This window comes from Drosophila grimshawi, unplaced genomic scaffold (assembly GCF_018153295.1).
Source record: "Drosophila grimshawi isolate 15287-2541.00 unplaced genomic scaffold, ASM1815329v1 contig_848, whole genome shotgun sequence".
In the NCBI taxonomy this organism is placed as follows: Eukaryota; Metazoa; Arthropoda; class Insecta; order Diptera; family Drosophilidae; genus Drosophila; species Drosophila grimshawi.
The window spans coordinates 3677501-3694402 of NW_025063692.1; the positions used below are offsets into that span (position 1 = coordinate 3677501).

The 16902-nt window shown below is 42.6% G+C and overlaps 1 protein-coding gene across 2 annotated transcripts in view; it reads right to left on the reverse strand.

Moving 5' to 3' along the window:
- LOC116805970 overlaps positions 1-16577 on the reverse strand; it is a 116533-nt gene extending 99956 nt beyond the window's left edge. For both annotated transcript variants that reach the window (XM_032741401.1, XM_032741398.1), the window contains exon 1: positions 15905-16577. In XM_032741401.1, coding sequence (XP_032597292.1) covers positions 15905-15942 — 38 coding nt within the window. In that variant the 5' untranslated portion in view covers positions 15943-16577. The remainder of the gene's footprint in view (positions 1-15904) is intronic.
- Positions 16578-16902: the final 325 nt, after the last annotated feature.

Sequence of the window (16902 nt, forward strand, 5' to 3'; positions counted from 1 at the left end):
TCGCATCGCATCGCATCGCATCGTTCTTCGTTTTGATTCTCGTTCAGTTTTCTCTTCTGTTTGTGTTTCGACGTTTTTTTCTTTTTTTTTCTTTTTTTTTGGTATTTTGCCGGCTTGCCTCAGCCGTTTTGCCGGCTACTACAAGGTGGCAGCAGCAACAATAACAGTTAGTTGGCTCGGACAATTGGACAGCTGTCGGACGGAGCCAGGACGTGTTGCTTGTGCTTGTGCTTGTGCTTGTAACTGTAACTGGGACTCTGTGAATCTGAATCTGAATCTGAATGTGAATCAGAATCTGAATATAAATGAACGAATGTTAATGTTAAATTGAATGTGAATGTGAATGTGGCTGCTCTGATTTGTGCGCTGTTTGATGTTCGTTATCTTAACAACATTGACTGCCACCTATCGAATATATATATTCGATATTCTATTTATATATATATATATATACATATATATCTAGCCTAGAGTTAGTCGCTCTATTCGAGCGTCAGTTAAGGGGCGACAGGGACAACAACAGCCCTTCAACAATAACAACAAATTAAAATTAAAATTTCGAAAGAGGAAAAAAAAAAGTGTGAATATAAATTCACACACACACACACACACACACACACGCACAGAACTCGAATGGTTTTTTCGGCTGGATATTTTTGTGCGTCGCCCCGTCGATTTCCCCTTTTCGACGCCAGTGGGTGGCAGCTGAAAACCACCCAACCACCCACCCAGTCAACTCCCCATACTTGCTGCACATAGTTGTATTTTGGTTTTTTATTTTTTGCCCTTTACAATTTGTTGTTGTGTGTATTTTTTTTTAAATTTCGTGCCGTCGCACGGGGGTTGTTTGTGTGTGTGTGTGTGTGTGTGTATGTGTGTGTGTGTGTGTGATTACGAATATGGCGCCGCATCTGCTCCGGACGCTGCATGCAGCGGGGTTGGTTATGTGAATCTTTTTTTGCTCACACACATGCAAACACTCGCACACACACACACACACACACACACACACACACACACACACATGCGCGCTCACTCTTTTTTTAATATTTTTTTTGCTTTTTTGTTTCAACGTGTTGTTGCTGCTGCTTTTGGTTTTAGCATTTTTCGTTTTTACTTTTTTGTTTTGTTTGCGATTTTCCTTTTGCCAACGTCGCCGCTGCCGCCGTCGCTGCTGCCGTCGCAGTCGCAGCCTTTTTTTACGCCACACGCAGAAACACAAAAAAAAAAAACAACAAAAAAAGAAGAAAAATAAAGCTAGTTGTTGTGCCGGGCCGGGCCGGGCCGGGCAGGGCAGGGCCGAGCGAGCAGCGAGGAGGGCGGCTGCTGCGCTATGACTATTCCACATGACGTAGGCCGCGAACAGCCGGCCAGGGTGGGAAGGTGTGTGTGTGTTGATGTGTGTGTGTGTGTTGATGTGTGTGTGTGTGTGTGTGTGTGTGCGGTAGGCGGAAGGGTAGAACACGTCTATATAGCCAGCCAGCTAGCCAGGCAGCAGCAGGCAGCAGCAGCCAGGCGGCATGGAAATGAGTAATGAGAGTGTTTAGTCCTCGTGTGTAGTTTAGCGGGTGATTTCGATGGCATCGCAGCCAGCAGCAGTCAGCAGCGGACAATTAAACCGTTCTTTTTTTTTTGTTTGTTTGTTTGTTTTTTCTTTTGGTTTTTTAGTAGTTCAGCTCAGCTTGCTTCAGTAGTTAAAATACCGGCCGCCGTCGCAGTCGCAGTCGCAGTCGCAGTCAGACAGTAGCTAAATAGTAAGCAGCAGCCAGCAGCCAGCAGCAGCCAGCAGCAGCAAGGCGACGGTTTCAAATCATAGCATAACATTTGGCGCACTCATTAGCGGAGCCAGACGCCGATGCGTACCCCAACACACACCCCCCCTCCCTCCCTCACTACTCCTACAGCCAGCCACTGTCTCAGCATCTGTGAGTGTCTCTCTGTGTGTGTGCAAGTGTGTGTGTGTGTGTGTGTGTGTGTGTGTGCGTCTATGTGCGTATGTAATGGCTTCAATTGTGTGCTAAATTTTCTATTTCATTGTCGCGCGTCCGCCGAACGACGCCGACAGCGAACTGCGTTAGCCGCCGCCGCCGCCGCAGCATCAGGAGTAGCGGTCGCAGCAGCAGCAGCAAGAGCAGCAACAGCAGCAGCAGCAGAGCAATCGCGTCGTCTTCTGGCTTCGTGCGACGAAGGCTTTTGGCTTCGTGTCGGCTTCGTGCGTTCGCTTGGCCCTTAAGCTCCGGGCAAAGCCGACCGACGATAACAACGAGGACGTCGACGAGGACGAGGACGAGGACGAGGGCCGAGCGCGACTCTTTAGCCGCTGTCGCAGCGCTGCCGCATCGCTGCTGCTGCTGCTGATGTTGCTGCTGTTGCTGCTGTTGCTGCTGCTGCTGCTGCCGGCTCGTCCTGTGGCTGGCTGCCTTGGCGTGCGTTACTTGGCTCACTTCAATTGAGTTCCGTTTTTAAAAATAACGTTAGTTGCTGTTTGTTGCTCGTTACGTGCGCGTGTTGCGACGCGCAACTGAAAACAACCAACAGTCAAGTCAAGTCAAGTCAAGCCAAACCAAAAACACAAACAGAAAACAGAAAACAGAAAATAGAAAACACAACCAGATAAAAAACAAGCAACAAAAAAACAAAAAATAAAAAAATAAAACCCAAAAAGTTGAGCACATTTTCCACACGAAAAAAGAAAAGAAAAGAAAAAACCAACCAGAAAAAAGCATCTGCTTTTCATATGCGAGAAAACAAATCAAATCATTGAAATTAGTGTAAAGCGAACAGTTTTCGTTGTTGAACTTTGTTTTTTGTGCCGACCCCGAGAATCAATCGAGAATTCAAAAATAGTTTTTTTCCCGTTCGTTATATTTTTTTTCAAGTGCGAATACAAATAAAGAGAACACACAGAGAATTTGGCAAAAATCAAATAAAAGCAAAAAACCAACGCGAGCCACAAAAGTGCAATAATAATAATAATAATAATACCAATAATAATAATAATAATAATAATAATAACAAAAATCATTGAAACGAACAACAACGAGAAGAATTCACCTGCTGAGATTCAGTGTTGTGATTGAGAGTGCCGCAAATAGTGTGTGTGTGTGGCAAGCCAATACGCGAAACCCAAACTCCAAGTCTCTCCTCCACACACACACAAATACACACGCACACACACTCTCAAGCGAAAGCTCAAGCGAAAGCGAAAGTGAACGCTGCTGCAACAGAGGCCAAGGCGACGACAAACAGAAGAAGCAACAGCAGCAGCAGCAACAGCAGCAGCAACAGCAGCAGCAACAGCAACAGCAGCAGCAGCAACAGAGCTAAACGAAAACAAACAAAGTGCAATCCATAACAGAAACTAGAGACGAGAGCAGCTGGAGCAGGAGGAGTAGGAGTAGACTCGCCTTCTTCTTCCATCTGAAACATGTAAGTGTGCCAGAATCAGTGCAAGCTCAGCACAAATATCACAAGTCTAAGCACGAATTTGATCGTCAACTGATCAGCTTCTAACAAACTTAATGCCAAAGTGTCTCGGGAACGAGTCGAGAGTGTTCGAAAAGTGTTCACATATTATTATTCACTGCAGGCCGTCATCATTTCTTAAGCCTGCCAATAATAATTTTACTGTGTATTCGATTTAATTGTTTCAAGTGTTTCTCAATGCTTACAACTTGTCTCCTGAATTCCGCACAGGCCTTCCAATATTAGTTATTATTCCATTCAACTCATCAACAAGAAGAAACTAAAGTTTTCTTGTGCAAAATGCACCCATTTATTATTCATTATTCAGATCAATCTAATTGAACTCTTCACACTCTTTCAGTAGAGGAAACTAGTGTTGCTCTACTAACAAAATAAGTAGTAGTAAATATATATATATATTATATATATTATTTTGAATATTCACAATTTATTGTGCCTATTTTGTTGTCCTTGAGTGTATGTGTGTATTTATATCCCAGTGGCAATCCAATCATCAAACGAATTCCAATTCTGGTACATAAAGTATACAAATTCCCGTAAATATAACGGTATTCTATTCCAAACTTTTTACCTTCATTTTTTGCTGGTAACAAGAAAAAGAAAACAAGTAAAAACAAATAGAAAGATTCCAGTTGCAAGATGCTCTGGCAAGGAGCCATCTTGCATTCGACCAAAATGAATAATGATCATTCAACATCGGTCAAATATATCATATAGTCTGGTCGGATTTTTATTTCTTCAATTTTATAATGAAATTGATATTTCTGTGAATAATAATAATAATAAATAATAAAATAATACTAATTAAAATAATAATAATAATTTGGAACAATGAAGTTGTGTAAAAGGCAGAGAAGGAATCATCATTTATATATATATATATATTTATATATATATATCTTTATATATATATATGTGCATATTCTTGATCAGCATTAGTAGCCGACTCGATCTGGCCTTGTCAAAAAGACGAATCTCAGAGACTATAAGAGAGCTAGAGACATACAATCGAGAATATATATTTTATATATGTTGCATACCAGTTGGAGCACACACATACACATACACACAGGCACTCAAATAACGGAATCGCCCATAATAAGATGATCCGTTACGATATGTTTTGGTTTTTTTTATCGCACAAATAATATATCAGTGGCAATATTTTTTTTAGTTCCTACAAATATATATGAAATTTAGTTTGTGATTCCGATGCCGATTTCTGCCTTTCTGCACTCGGTTTGTTGCCCAACACTGGAATATTTCATTTCGGTTTTTTGGAAAAATATATAATAAATAAATTGTAGTTGCAATTTGGAACTCCTTTCTGTCTTTGTCTACAATGAATGAATCTTGCACAAATATAGAAAATATTGAAATGAATAACAATGGATAATTGAGATGTGCACATAATGCAAATAGAAACAGACAGAAAACGGGCCAAGCGGTTAAGCAGTTAAGCGGTTACGCGGGTTAACGGGTTAACGGGTAAATCGCTGATCGCATCTCGCAGCGCGTAATTAGTCACGAGGCAAATAGACGCAAGCTGAGTGCATTGAATGCCTTGTCAGTGACTGAGTGAGTGAGTGGGTGAGTGAGTGAATGAGTGAGTGAGTGAGTGAGTGTGTGAATGAGTGCAGAGAATTATCTCTCATTCAGGAACGTAAATGTTGGCAAGCAAAACGGCAAATGTCGTTGAACTTTTTCGGGCTTTTTACTTTGGCTTTGTTTTCACAGCGTGTATCACACGCCTGACTGTGTCCGTGTGTGTGTGTGTGTGTGTGTGTGTGTGTGTGTGTGTGTGTGTGTGTGTGTGGGTGTCTACTGTAGACAACAAGAACAACATCTAACGATCTGAACAGATGCCATTATTGATATTACACAAGTATTAAGCGCACCTAAGCCAGACACAAAGAAACACACACACACACACAGCGAGCAAGAGAGAGAGAGAGAGAGAGAGGGGAAGAGAGAGAAGTGCAAGTGTGACTGAGAGAGAGAGGGAGAGAGCGGGCGCAAGCTAAAACATATTACGTATACGCCGCATTTAGCGTCGGCGTTTTTTTTTTGTTGTTTTGTTGTTTGCCTTTTTAGCAAGCGGCGCAGCGGTCAATGGACGTCGCCTTTATTAGGCCTTCAGCTGCGTTGTGTGTGTGTGTGTGTGTGTGTGTGTGTCTCGGTGTCGGTAACCGAATGCAATCGACAACAATTAGAACAAACACAGCAAAGCAGAGCAGAACGGAGCAGAGCAGAGCAGAGCGGAGCGAGTTCATTGCGATCGCATTGTGATCATTGGGTTTGCTTTTGCTTTTGCTTTTGCTTTTGCTTTTGTTGTCGCTGAGTCGTTGTCATATTCCATATACTTTTTTATTTGTTAATCGAGGTCAGCCAAAGGGTTCAAACGTCAATTGTAATAGCAAAAACAATCAGAGAAATGTGTAATATCAAAAAAGGGAATGAATAAGTTCAAAATGCATGCACAATGCAACCAAAATTCTGTTGCATGTTGCTCTTGAACAAAATGCAACCGAAATGCATACAATTTTCTATGTGTGTTGCAAAAGTGTCGAGTGAGGCGCAATCAGTGACGAGATCTCCAAGACCGAAAAAAAAAAAAAAAAAAAAACCCAGTCAAACACAAAAGGTCAAAACAAGTGCCAAAAAGAGCCATGGCAAATAAATGAATAACAAACAAAAAAAATGTAAGCCAAAATAAAAACAGCAGAAAAATGCGTATTCTGAAAAAATGGGCAACACACAAGTGCGAGACAAGCACAATTAAAAAATGAAGACAACAAGTAAGAAAAAATGAGTTCAGCAAACAGACGACAGACAGCCGACGACAGACGACAGACGACAGACGGCGGACGGTGGACGGTGGACGGCGGACGACAGACAATGCAACATCGGGACAGCCTCAGTTGCAACGAGCCGCAAAAACCAAAATGCAAAATGCAAAAAAAATTAAAAAAAATAAAATCAGCATAAACTGAAACCAAAACAATTGCTGATTGCCATTTGCAACAAGTTCCTGCCAGCTGCGTCTCAGGGCCACACACACACACACGCACACACATACACACACACGCACGCACACAGGCACACACACATGCACAATGGGGCGGGGCAAAGACGCATTCAGTGAATCTTCTTTTTTTTAGGCCTGGAATTAGGTTATGAAATAGCTATGTATATAAGTATGTATATGCAATATTTAACACACATATGTATGTATGTATGTATGTATGTGTGCACAACCAATCGGGTAACGGGCAACATACACATACACACATATAGATATATATAGATATATATAGATATATATATATCGAAAAACAGGCCAAAGCATTTCTGGTTGGGGCTTTGTAAAATGCGCACACAAAATGTGGGCTACAACTTTCAATTGGCGACGATTTTTCAACAAGCGACAACAAACAACGGCATTCCCAACAACAGCAACAGCAACAACAACAATACAAAAAAGCAAAACAAAAAAAGAACGGGAAAAAAACGAAACGAAAAACGAAAACGAAGCTGATAAACGGTTTGATATGCCCGTTGATCGTTGTACAAGTACACACACGCACACACACACACACGTATATACATATATATATATATATGTATATATGTAGATGCATATTCCATATTCCATATATTCCATATATTCCCTACATGCATGCAGCACATTTGGTGTTTATGGGGCGCTGCTGCACACAGACCAATACAGTGAAAGTCTTGCTGCGTGCTGCGCTGCAAGTGCGCCAAGTTGTTGTTGCTGTTGTTGCTGTTGTTGTTGCTACAGATCTGCAGTGAACTCAATTCGCGCAGCGCAGCAGCAAACAGTTTTAGCTGGCAGCAAATAATTGTCAACAAGGCACAACAAATTTGTATGTATATATATACAGTTATATATACATATATATATATATGTATATATATATATGATTTATATATGTGTGTGTGTAATAGCGCTGCATTTCTTAGCCCCTTTTACCCCATTTGTGGCCTGGAAAAGGAGAAGAAACGCAGAAGAAGAAGAAGAATTTAAACAAAAGCAGCTATTTTTGTGCATCTATTTTATGAATATTTAATTTCGTTTCATTTCATTTCATTCCATTTCGTTGCGTGGTTTGCTCTTTCACTGCGTATGTCATAAGAAAGAAAGAAAATAAAATGACAAGCGGCGCAAGAGTCGCAAAAATGTTTTTTGGGCGACTGCGCTGCCCGCTGCTGTAACGACTGCAGCAACAGCAGCACCACCGAATAGCAGCAATCGGGGCGTCGACGCTGATCGTCGGTTTGTGTGCGCTTCGTGTATGGCTTCGTGGCTGACGACGCTGACTTTGACTTTGATGTTGACGTTGACGTTGACGCTTGCAGCGACGTACGCGTCGCTGCACTCCAATGGCAAATCGCAAGCCCAAAAATGAAGGAAATACACATGTATGCGTGTGCATTGTGTGTACCTGTGTGAGTGTGTAAAAAGCGTTGTATTTAATATCAGAAAAGAAAAAAAAAAAGAGCAAACACAGGCGATACACACACACACACACATACACACACAGGGTATTCTCTGATTCAATTGGGCAGCACACACACACACACACACACACACACATAGCGAACAGCAGCAGCAGCAGCGGCAAGCAGCGGCAGCGGCAGCAGCAGCAGCAGCAGCAGCAGCAATATCAACACATTTAACTGCATTTTTTCGGAACTCAGTTGAGCTTTTTAATTCGATCGGTTCAGTTACTAAAGTTAGTTCAGCCAAAACGCACAATTTTCAATTTTCAATTACAAATTCAAATCCAAATCGAATTCCACTGTTAGCAACTGATGCAACTGCTGCACACAGATACTGATACAGATACAGATACAGATACAGTTACAGTTACGGATGCGGATGTGGCACAGCTATAGAGACAACGTGTGCGTCAAGAGTGCAACAACAACAACAACAACTAACAACAAAAACAGCAACAGCAAACACAAGTGCAAGGATCATTATTTATTTTCTATTTTTTTTTAGTTGTTTTTAGTTTAAGAAAAAAAAACACAAGAACAAAAACAATTTGCCAAATTTGTGTCCAAGTTGAGGACATTTGAGAACTGCTGAAAAGGACAGCGAAGAGAAAAGCAACCAAAAAAAAAAAAAGAAACAAGAATTTTTTAAGAGTGAAAAACTGAAAGAAAAAATTTACAAAAAAAAAAGCGGCAGAAATTTCAAAATCGCAAATGTCGCGCCATGTGAAAAAATTAATTTGTTGACGACTGCAACAACAACAACAACAACTGCAACAACAACTGCAACTGCAATTGCAGCAGCAACAGAAACAGCAACAGCAGCTCCAACTTCAGCTGCAGCTTCACAGGTACGTTTCAATCCCATGCCACAAGGGTAGCCACAAAATTGGGGAATTTGCTCGAAACTTGCAGTTGCTGTTTGCACTCGCCGCTGCCCCGTTTCAAGGAAGTGTGTTGCCTGCTGCATTCACACACACACACAAACACGCACACACACATGGATACTTCACATAATCGGTCTGCAGGTTACAGTCCCCCCCCCCCCCTCCGCTTCCCTCCACCAACCATATAGCAGGACATTTAACTCATGCAATGCGGGAGAGCAAGTTTGTATAAAGAAAGGCAAAAAAAAATATATATGCACAGGGCAAACAGTGAGCGAGAGAGAATGAAATAGGGCGAAGGATAGAGAAAGAAAGACAGAAAGAGAGAGAGAGAGAGAGAGCGAGACAGTGTTGCAATGCATTCGCGATCATGCTGCGCTTACCTTTCCGAGAGAGAAAGAGAGAGAGAGAGAGAGAGAGAGCGTTTTTGCTGCTGTTCTCTGCATAGACTCTCCTCGCACTCTCTCCCTCTCTCTCTCTCTCTCTCTCTCTCTCGCTCCCTCTCTTTCAACTTGAACTTCAGTTTTAAATTTCGCTCTCTCAAGTTTTGCAGTGCGTATCTGTGTGTGTGTCTGTGTGTGTGCTTGTGAGCGTAAACTTAAAATTTGCCCTTCTCGTGCGCTCTTCGTCCCAGTTCCAGTTTCACTTCCAGTCGCAGTAACAGTAACCACTCACAACAACAACAACAAGAGCAGTCGCAGTTTCGCAGTTGCAGTCCCAGTTCCAGCGCTTTGATCATTAGCACTTTTTGAGTCACCGTTGCCCTTCGCTGCCAATGGCGACATTCGCAAATTTTACTGCTCCTCTATGTATGTGTATATATATATATATATATGTATGTATGTATTTATATATATGTGTGTGTGTGTGTGTGTGTATTTAGTAGAAGATCATTTCTCAAGCGCACACATTTTGGGCAAAGCGCCGCCAAAAGCAGACTGAGTGCAAGTTACAGGGAGGAGGGGGGTCGAGGTCGATCTGCAGGAAGTCGTTGCCGAACACGCACACAGTAGCCCAGCAACAACAACAATATCACTATTGCCATTGCCATCGTCGTTCGTCTTTCGTCGTCGGTCGCCGTTTCTGTTCGTGTTTTTATTCGTGATGTTTTCGTTTCTTGCCTTTCGTCGTTGCCTTTGTTGCCTTTCGCTGCTGCTGCTGCTGCTTTTGCTGCTTCTGCTGCTGGCGCGCTGAACGCGTAGGATCTTTTTTTTGTGCAGTGGCTTTGGCTTTGGCTTTTTGCATTATTGGCCGCAGTGCAGTTTAGTATTCAGCGTCGCATCGAACATACGTCGTCGTGCGGCAGGCAGCTCAAAGCGCAGCAGCAGCAACGAATGCAGCAGCAGAGCACCAGCACCATCAGCAGCAGCAGCAGTGTTCTTTGAGTTAATCACAGCCCCCAAATTAATAATTACAAACAAACAAACAACAAAAATAAAAGGACGCTGATATTCGGTTTGTTTTTTTTTTGTGCCTTTCATTTCGTCGCGTTTTCTAACCGTTTTCATTCTTGCTTTTTTTGTTTTTTTTTATATTGTTGTTTTCATAGTGTTTTTATTTTTGTTTTATTTTGTTTGTTGTCGTAATACGCAATATATATATGCAACACCCTCAGGACTCTTCATTAAGTCAGTAGCACATCAAATCCGATCAAATATTAATATAATAATAATAATAATAATAATAATAATAATAATAATAATAATAATAATAATAATAGTAATAGTAATAGTATAAGCAAAAGACCGTTAAGCACGGCTCAGGCTCAAAGAAACCGCTCAGATTTCTCTCAGGAAGTGGACGCACTTGAATTTACCGTTCAAGCGAACAGGTAAGCGACTCCAACTAAGCTAAGAGTCAACACCCACACACACACACACACCCACATAGACACACAGACACAGATAGACGATGCTACTTTCGTTTTTCAATGCACTGCAACAAAAAATAGAGAAATGGGCAATGGAAAATTGCGTATGCCATAAATGACGTCAAAAGTTCGACGGGGGGAAGAGAGAAAACACAGAGAGAGAGAGATGAAGAGGACCACTCGTCCGTCTACTGCATATATATATATATGTATGTATGTGTGTATGTGTGTATCTGTGTGTGTATTTGTGCTTAGTTGCGGCGACCGAGACCCCAAAGCCAGAGACCCTGAATGCAACTAGCAGCAGCCACAGACCGGTATGCACACACACACACACACACCCATACCCATACCCATACAATTTTCACAAAGGCATACGCACTTACACATACACACACACACCGACACTCACACTCATACATACACATGCACATGCACACAGAGGTGACGTAATGGCAACTACTCCACTAACACATTTTTCTACATTCCTGCAACACATGCGCCACACACACACACACACACACATACACACACACTGCAACACTAAACCCCACCCCAGCACTCCCCTCCTCCCATCTACCAGTCGTCTATTCGCCACTGCCGCGACGAAGTCGTGCAGACGAGAAAAACTGAATGAAAATTGCAGCCAAGCATGCCTAGCATAAAGAGTAAAAAAAAAACGGAAAAAAAATAACTAGGAGACAGCGGAACAGCAGAGAGAACCAGACGCAGACAGACACACACACACACACACAGAGAGACACACACACATACACAGACAGAGACAGACAGACAGCACAGAGCAGTCTGCTTGGTGTAGGATGCTAGGCAAATGGCTGCTGCTGCTGCTGCTGCTGCTGCTACTGTGTAGAGGGCACTAGAAAGACTGACTGAAAGCCAGACGTATGTGTGTGTGTGTGTGCAAGTGCCCGACATTCAAGGTTGACGGCGCACAACTTGTTTTCTTGTTATTGTTGTTGTTGCTGTTATTGTTATGGTTTTTTTTTCATGTCTGTGGCTGAGTCTGTGTGTGTGTGTGTGTGTGTGCGCGTCTGTATTGGTTGTGCTTGCTGTAGTTTCAGTTACAACAAAGCAAAAGCCAAAAGGCAAAAGCCAAACTCAAACGCAATATGCACAGCAGCAGCAGCAGCAGCGATTTCCAGGAATACTACACTAAGCATACACACACACACACAAACATACATATACATGCATGCTTGCATATGCGGAGGAGACCAAAAGCGAAAAGAAAGAAGAAAAGAAAAAATGTAACAGTAAAACTGAAGCCACAACTCGCAGCAGCGGAAGCCTTACGTAGGGCTTCGACGCAGCAGCGCTGCCAGCGCAATTGAGCTGTTATTTACAGTTAATCAAAATGACAGAAGTCGGTCGCCATTCCTCTTTCCTCCCTCAATCGCTCTCGCTCTCGCTCTCGCTCTCGCTCTCTCTCTCTCTCTCTGACTCACTCTGTCTTCTTTTATGTGTGTGTGTGTAATTAGATGTGAGCGCCCTTTTGGCAAAGCCGTCAACACTTCCGCTGGCCTTGAGCGACAATAAACAATAATCAACTAACATCAACTGCCTTCAATTGAAAAGCAGCCAGAGACGTAAAGCTTTGCATCTGTCTGCAGACGGATGACTCAGTAATATGTCCACCATCCATACACACACATACATATATATATACATATATATATATATATGAGGAGTAGTTCTAGCAAATTCTACGCACTCGTTGCGAGACGAGGCAGGCATCGATGATGATGACGCTGCCATTCAAACTGCTCCAAGGCCGGGCATGTGAGTTAAAAAAAAAAAAAAAAAAAACAACAAAAAGAAGACAAAAAGTGCAACAAAAACAGAGAAGAGAAAACAGCAAATACAAAAAAAAAAGAAAAACAGAGAGTAGCAAAGGGAAAAGATAGACAAGTGCGTGGGTCTCGCTCGCCTCATTCTCGGAAACGGTTACTCCAAGGCCACATTGCAAAGCAACAACTGCAACTGCTGCGCTGCAACAACAACCACATACTTCGCATAGGCCACTAAATGCAGCTAAAGGCGTTGCCTTAGTCGTCGTCGAGATAAGCAACCAGGCAGGCAACCAGGCAGGCAGCCAGACAGGCGAGCCAAGCAAACTAAAGAAAAGCAAAGCAAAACTGCGCCCGATAATTCAACACACGACTCTTTGCCTATCTGCCTCTCTCTCTCTCGCTGTTTCCCTTCCTCTCCTCTGGCTTGCATTTTATTATTTTTCTTCTGTATGCACAATCCTGACCCCAACTGCAATACCAACACTAGAGCAGCAGCGAGACAGAGACAGCGATACAGCGACTGTTGCACTTTTGTCTCTTTTGCCTTTGTTTTTTCTTCTTTCTTTTTTTTTAGTATTATTCTTAGTCTGCGCTCAGTCAGTCAGTCAGTTGGTCATTGGTGTCATGTGCATAGCTCACGCTCTGCCATCTCTCCCCTCTCTTCCCTATCTCCACTCTCCACTCTCTTGTTTCTTCTGCTTCTGCTTCTGCTTTGGCTTCGGCTTTTGCCGAAGGGCTTTTTGGTTCGGTCTCGGCTTCTTTTCTTTTCCTTGGCTGGCTGGCCTAGTCTGGCCAGGTTTGCCTCCGCCAGTCTTGCCTGTGTCTCTGTGTCTCTGTCTCAGTTTACATTACACTCGTCGCTTGTGTTGGCAACACTGACACTGACCGTGGCTAATTCAGACCCCTCCCCTTCGCCAACCCTCCACCGCTTCATAGCCAAGAGCCACATGTCTTGTAATATGAGCTGCAAGTCGCATTGTTAACGGTAAATGCTTTCTCGTGGTGAACATGTGGCGTATACGTAACACATGCGTATGCGAAGGACAGACAGATAGACCGACAGACAGTAACAGTCGGTCAGTTTGTCAGTCTGTCAGTCAGTTTGTCAGTCAGTTGTCAGTCATCGATTAGCAGTCAGCAAATCAAATGATCATTGAACCCGTTCCTACTCAACAATGCATTCACATTGCTAGCATTATCGCCGACCTGTGATCTCACTATCTCTCTCTCTTTCTCCCTCACTCACTAACTCTCTCTCTCTCTCTCTCTCTCTCTCTCTCTCTCTCTCTCTCTTTGTCTCTCTCTTTCTCTCTCTCTCTCTCTGTCTCTGTCTCTGTCTCTCTCGCTCGCTCAGCATCAACGATCAGTCAGAGTAACGGCATTTGGCGCACGCAAAGTTGCCAGCCCCAAAAAAAAAATTGTAAAAAATACGCAACCCAGAATAAGTCACATGGCATTCAACCTGGCCGAATTTATATGCACAAATATGTATATATATAAATATATATATATATATTAGCTATAGCTTTAGCTATAACTACAGCTACACACATATATATGTATATATTATATATAGAGAGAAAGAGAGAGTGCGATATAGCGAACCGGTCATAGTCACCGTTTATGCCCCATTCCCCTTCTCTTTACACTCCTTAGCACACACACATATATACACACACACGCATAAGACGATCGCTGTCGCCGTTGACGCTGCCATCGCTGTCGAAGCGATTCATTTCCATTTCCCAGAGCTGAGTACGAGCGCATATATTTTTGCTCAACACATTTTTATCTAATAACCTTGTGCAGTGTTATTAAACCCAAAAAGTTTCTTAACCTCACCGGCAAAGCGGCAGCAGAAGCGCAACAGCGGCAGCGACAGCGCAGCGCAGTTGCGTCGACCGACCAGCTTGTGATGAGAAATGCTAATACGCGTAACGCTCTGCTCTGCTCTGCTGTGCTCTGCTCTCTGTTCGTATGCAAGCCGAAGCGCGTATGTGTGTCGTGCGCACACACACAAACACACATAGTGTGCAAATATTCAACGACAACGCACAAAGCTTAAAAAAAATAGCTTGCTCACAAATACAGATGCAGCTGCGAATGCAAACGAACAGCAACAATTTTGGGGGGGGTGGATGGGGGGCAGTCTTCACTTGGGTCCTACTCTTAATAGGCCTTCTCCCCCGCCCCCGACACACACACCCTCACCTCCCACCACTAGGCTGTTGTGTATGTGTGTCAATTGAATACAATTCTTGCAGTGAGTAGGAGTTGGCTTATTTGTGCATACATATGTATGTATGTATGTATATATATATATATCTATATGTACACATGCTCGACTTCACACAATTGGCGTCCGCTGTGTAAATTGCAAAGGCAAACAAGCAAATTGCATGTAATACGAATTAAATTGTGCATAAGTGTGTAAGTATGTATATATGTAAATGCATACATACAAAACATACATACATGTATGCATGCATATGCATATGCCTACATAAATACATACGTACATACACACTCAAGGATTGAGCGAACGAAATAGAGAAAGGGAGAGAGCGAGAGCGGGTAATGCGCAGCTAACTTTTGTCTTAGCTTTTGCTCACACACACATATATATATATATATATATATATACTCTGTATTTTGTTGTTTTTGTTTTTTTTGGGTGGCTGCTTTGCAAAGCATTGCGTTGTAGGCTTTTGTCCATGCAAGCAAATTGTACATGCATTTGTGCATGTGTATTTGTGTGTGTGTATGTGTGTACTTGTATAATATTTTTTGTTGAAGTGAAATCTTTTGCCAGCTTTGCATTATTACTTTTGAAAGTGCTTTGTTGCGTTTTGTAAAATGAACTGCAAAGCGCTGCGCCAGCTAATCGACGAATTTTCTTTTTATTTAGTTTTTTTCTTTTTTTGTGTAGCGGCAGTCCTTTAATTCTGAATTAGTTAGTTTTTAAAAACACACACACAAACAATACAAAGAGCGCATACAAAAGAGAGAACGTAAGGAGAGAGAGCGTACAGAGAGAGCGCAGAGAGAGAGAGAGAGAGTTGAATGTGATCAGCCCACAGGCCCTCAGGCCAACCACAATCATGCACAATCATGCATATCAACGCAGCAGACGTCACGACGCGTCCGCAAAAAAAAGGTGAATGCACGCAGGCGGCAAATAAGTTAAGCAATAAAAAAAAAATAATAAAAAAAATACATACACAGAAGCTGATTATTGTCTAGAGTACACACTATCAACGCATTTGATGCCATCCTCAATTCAACTTCTCCACAAACTAAGAATACAGTTACCAAAAAAAGCTCACCTCAATCTCATTTGTGCCGTTGACTTCAATTGTGTCATGTTTGCTGGCGCATTCGCACACACTTGTGCAATTTACAGTTCAATGATCATTAGAGCCTCACACGGCGGGCCAATAACTGATTACCAGCCGCAGTCGGCGGTTATCAAGTGCGTCTGACTGCGACAACAATTGAGCTTTTGTTGTTGTTGTTGTTGCTTTGTTACACTTTTCATGCAGAGCGTAGAGATGGTCAGGGCGGGTACGGGGGCGCGGTTGGTGGTGGGGGGCTGCTCTGAATGCGCTCTGACGTTGGAGAACGGAGCCGTTGAACGGGTGAGCGAAACGGGCGCGAGTTCAAAGCCCTCCTCACATCGTAAACGACTGACGACTGGCGACGGCGACGGCGACTGACGACTTTGAGGAAAATTACAGCGCACAAATCACTTCCCCTTCCCATATTTGAATTGCATTGTGTGATAGAAACACACATATTATGCACATATATATATATATATATATATATAGGTAATTACATATATACATCACACACATACACTATGTACATCAAGCGTACATTGAACTTTGACTAATTTCTGCGATAGATGAAAAAATACAAAAAAGATTGCATTTTGCAGCACTGCATGCAACACACACACACAGGCAGACACAGAAATAGATGCAGACACTCTGAAAACTATTCCGTAAACGAAACTAACGACAACCAAAGCCAAACGCGTCGCACTCTCAACTAAACGTTGCTGGAAAATGCTCGCCTCGATCTAGCGCTCTAGCAAAAACTATTTTACGCTCAAGAGCAACAGCAGCAGCAGCAGCCACTCAGTTGGGGAAAAAAAAATAACAAATAAAAAAACTTACATTGCTAGTTTGGTTTTTCTGTGAGGTTGCTGAGCGCGGCGCTAGATAAGCAAAAGCAGCCAAAGCACTCAAATAGAAACTGAAAACTACAAAAACTAGTTGAGCGAGACTAGAGTGGGGATGGCTGGGGGAGCTTTCGAGTG